We start from the raw sequence: 4670 nt of genomic DNA, 5'->3' as shown, positions 1-4670 counted from the left end.
TCAATGACTTTTTGCTTTCTTCCTGTATGATGTTCTTGATGTCATCCCACAATTCTTCTGGTCTTTGGTCTTTAGTGTTTAATGTATCACGTCTGTTCTTCAGATGATCTCTAAATTCAGGTGGAATCTATTCAAGGTCATCTTTTGGCTCTTATGGACTTGTTTTCATTTTCTTCAGCTTCCTGTGAGGATGACAAAATGGAGAGAGGCAAGCAGTGAGCCACAGGCTCTTGGAAAAATGGTGCTGATAACCGTATTTACTACAGGGTGGCCACAAACCTCCCATTTGTAAAAAGGACAGTGTCTACAAGGCACCCTAAAATGAAGCCCATAAAACAGGTCTGCCTGTCTGGAGTACTAGCTCAATAAAGCGAAGTCCACCTGTTCTAGGGAATCAGCACTGAAGCCATTGAACCACCTAAGTGGGGGTTTTGTAGGAAGGGATTTGATTTCTGGGTGGGAGATAGATGGAATAGGCAACATTTAAGTCCATTCCTGTCCCCCAAATACTTTGATTCCCTAGAGCCCCTTGTTGGTGTCAGTGGTTAACAAACTGAGCTGCTAACAGAAGGGTTGATGGTTCAAGTCTTCCCGGAGATACTTTAGAATAAAGGCCTGGTGATGTGTTTCTGCCAACTCAGACTTTGAACCCCGCCCCCCATGGAGCAGAGCTCCCATCTGGCGTATGTGCCTGGGCCCCCAGAAACCAGAGTCACCTGGGTAGCAACTGGTCTAAAATGAGCGGTATAAGAAGCCCCTTCCTTCTCATTGGAGACGCAGCATTCACGTCTGTAGAACTGATATACTTTACTCTGTTTGTGTATAAGAAACAAAATGAGACCTTTTCATTTCCAGATTACCCTATTTGAAATTGATTCTGTTTTTTTGGGAGGCTTTTTTCCCGTAAAACTGTCAGCTATCTGTTACCCTCGGTCAGGGTGCCATTTGAAATGATTTTGGGGTACATTTGCCTAAACATAAACCTAAAATTGAAAACTTCAAAAGCAATTTTAGCAGTACACAAATTTGTGATAATCCTTATCCTTCCTCTTTTTTTTTCTTTCTTTTTTTTAAAAACCAGAGTCAAAATCTTGAGGGTTTTTGTTAGTAAAATCTAGAGACCACAGCTGGCAAACACTCGAGTGTCACACACTTGATGACCCTTCCGGAAGACACACTTCATTGGCCCATAAGAGAGTTTACTGAATAATATCCAATGAGTTTATTAAAAACCTTACCTTTCAAAAAGATGTTTTCCTAGACTTTGGGTCAGAGTTCTGTGTTGAGCAAGCATGTGATGTTCTGATTAAAAGAAGAGGCTTTGGGGACTGAGCACACAAACCGTGAATGTGTTTGCTGGGAAACGCGGTACCCATCCATGAGTTTGGGTGCTTGCTGAAAGACTGTCTGTATTCTCAAACAACACACCACAGGGCAAGGCAGCATTGGCTACCTGAAGCCACGGCACGTCTACCTTAGGAAACACCTTTTTCAACACTGCTTGAAGACTCCTAAACTCTAAAAGTCCGGAAGCCAAGGACTACATCTGAGATATTGACTTAGTTCCTGTCAGCACCGGGCCCCAGGATGTCTCCAGCCAACGCCCTAGCGCTGGACACCCAAGGTTCCTATGCTGGAGAACCTACAGCTCCGCCCTGTTAATGCGTCATTGTCTCCAGACCTGAGAAACCGGCAGTTCTGTTCTCAGTCTCCTATCCCGAAATCACCGTCCCAGGGTCCCACAAATCTTCAGTTAATTCACTTCAGAATTTCTCTGAGATGCCATCAGTCTCTGGATTCCAGAAGTGACTTTTCTTGCTTACTTATCTGTCCAGGTAGCAGTACTGACAACAGAGTCTGTTGTGACTCTCGGGTTGATGTCTGAAGGTCGCAATGGAAATCCCTATTTCTAGTCTAACGTTACAAACGGACCATTCTGGCATCAAGGACGTCGGGTGAGATGGCATGGAAAAGTAGCTGAAATCACCAGACTTATCCATGTTTGTTGGTTTTTTATGGTATTTATTTTTATGATATGGTTGTTACACCACACTAGTGTAACCACAAAACTTCTAGATTGTTCTTTAAGGAAGCAGGCAGTTACTACTGCTGTGAGGGTAAATTTCATCCCAGTCCTGTCCCCTCTCAGCTTTGATGAACCCATTCCATGGAATGTGCTTATTTGAGCGGGCCCCAGGAAAGCTCTCATTGACGGTCCATTTGAATGGTCCAGCGGTGACTTTGCTAGACTTTCCCCAGATCTATCGGTCCTTTCATGAAAATGGAAAGCTTATCATAACCTGAGCAGGATACTGCTGGGCATCGTGTAAAGATATAAAACCTCAGTTAGGACGGAACGGAAGGTGAGGAGGTCGAAGGGAGACAGGTCAGTACTTCTGGGCAGCACTTCATTATGAACTCAACTTCAGGTGCTCTGCCCCTTCTCTCTGCTCCAGACAGCCACCAGCAGGCGCCAACACTGTCCCTTTCCCACCTCCTGCTCCCAACCAAGTGGCTCCACCAGGGGAACCGAAGGAGGTCTTTTAGGACAAACTGTGGTCACTGTTTAGATAGCTTTCAGACGTGCAAATTGTTTCCTCAAGGAAACAGTTCTGAGGTGGAAATGTTCGTTGTGGGAAGTCCTGCTCCTATTATTAAAACCTTTGGTGATTGGGGTATCGTCCCAGCTCTATTGCTGCTGCTCTGTAATCTCTTATGAGTTAACGCGATCACAAGGCAACCAACAAGCCTAGCTGTTTATCCCTGACCTTGCCTCAACCTTATTGTGTAACATTTAACAATCCACCCAGAACCTGTTTAGCGCTTCTGTATTGATCTCAAAGCGGAATGAAGAAGCCCACCCTTTCATCTTACGCCTAAGGACGTGGGAAGGCTGAATTTTTTCTTTTAGGTTACTCCATAAGAACAAATGGAAGAAGTGTTGTCTTTCTATTGTAAGACTAGAAAAGCAAATCAGTGAATCAGAGAAGAGTGGCGCCGCATTGGAGGCTCATTGGCAGATGGAATGTGGAAACACGGTGAGATGATTGAATTTGGCCAAACCTCAACACTGAGCTTAACGATGCTGAATTTTGAGATTAAGGGACACAGACTCATTGAACGTCCTGATTTAAAAGGACTAGCCTGACACAGTTATCCTATCCAACCGGTGATTGGATTTGTTAATCAGGTAGGCTAGTGAGTTGACCCTGCAGGATTTGGATATTCTTAGAACCTCCATTTCCGATGTGAAGAGCAGATAGTCCCCATAGGGGACGCACCCTCTCCTGAGCTCCCTGCTTTTTCTGACTCCGTGCTTTTCTTCTGTTCTCTTCCCTGACAGAGCTCTCAGCATGGCGGCTCCTCCACCTCTCTTTCATCCACCAAAGTCTGTAGCTCGATGGACGAGAACGATGGACCTGGAGAAGGTGGTGAGTTCTGACTTGGTGTCTGAGGAGGAGGAGGAGGTTCATCTTGAACACAGAATGGGTTGGCTCCATCTTACACCTGGGAAACCTCAAATCCAATTGAAGGGTCAATGGCGGGAGATAGGATTGACTGTGATTCTCCAACCCAGGGTTTGTATCGGTTCTGTGAGGAGACAATGGTGGCTTTAGTGGTAGAATTCCTGCCTTCCACGCAGAAGACCTGGGTTCCATTCCAGTCTGTGCACCTTGTGGGTAGCCCCACCTGTCTGTCAGTGAAGATTTGTGAACAGGCTTCAGTGGGCTTCCAGACTAAGAGACAGAGGGCCTGTGGATCAACTTCCGAAACTCAGCCCCAATGATCCAGGGGGCAGTTTGGTCCATCTTGCATGGGTTCAACTCGATGGTGGTTCATAACAACATGGGAACAGGGAATGGGAGTCGGTCTGCCTTGGTGATGTCTCCGACCTTCTGAGAGTAAGAAGCTCTTGCCTCACCTTTGGAATGTGTGGGTGTAATGGCTGCACTTGACCCAGATTCCATTCACTTTTACCGGCGGTCAGTTACTCTCTTAACTCTTAAAGCCCAAAGATGTACTGTCACGTAAGTGACGCAAAGTCAGAGATGAAGAGGAAGACCCCCCCAATGAGATGGACTTGCACAGCGGCAGCCTCAATGGGGTCAAACGTAGCAACGATTGTGAGGTTGGCCCAGGATCGGGCAGTGTTTCCTTCTGTTGTGCATAGCGTCACTAGGAGTCGGTACCGACTGGATGGCACCTAACAACAACAACAAACGACAAGTGAATGCAATATTGGAGCATATAGCTTTACACACAAAAGAGAGTTCATTGATGGCAATTGAAAAATACTCACATATCCTCTGTCACCTTCAGTTAATTCACTTCAGAATTTCTCTGAGATGCCATCAGTCTCTGGATTCCAGAAGTGACTTTTCTTGCTTACTTACTGGATTGTCTTGGACAAGCTCCTTCCCACCATCAACTCTCCCTATTTTAGGTCCTCTCCTGTAGAATGAGGGTTGTCGTCTATATCTGCCTACTCCCATACTGTTGTTGTTGCTCTTTGGTGCCCTCAAGTCGATTACAACTCACAGCGGCCTGATGTGTCCTTAGAACTGCCCCACAGGATTTCCTAGGCTGTCATCTATTGTGTCACTATATACTCGTATATACTCTTATAGATCATCCACTCACAGCACCCCCTGGTGTAACAGAGGAGAACT

The 4670-nt window shown here is 45.8% G+C and overlaps 1 protein-coding gene across 2 annotated transcripts in view; it reads left to right on the top strand.

Moving 5' to 3' along the window:
* Window positions 1–4670, top strand: part of DCLK1 (doublecortin-like kinase 1) — a 314483-nt gene that overhangs the window by 232908 nt on the left and 76905 nt on the right. For both annotated transcript variants that reach the window (XM_006874369.1, XM_006874370.1), the window contains exon 6: window positions 3344–3428. In XM_006874369.1, coding sequence (XP_006874431.1) covers window positions 3344–3428 — 85 coding nt within the window. The remainder of the gene's footprint in view (window positions 1–3343; window positions 3429–4670) is intronic.

Source organism: Chrysochloris asiatica, unplaced genomic scaffold (genome assembly GCF_000296735.1).
Source record: "Chrysochloris asiatica unplaced genomic scaffold, ChrAsi1.0 scaffold00272, whole genome shotgun sequence".
Taxonomy (NCBI): domain Eukaryota; kingdom Metazoa; phylum Chordata; class Mammalia; order Afrosoricida; family Chrysochloridae; genus Chrysochloris; species Chrysochloris asiatica.
The sequence above is the reverse complement of the archived record's forward strand: the minus strand, read 5'-3'. Positions and strand labels throughout refer to the sequence as shown.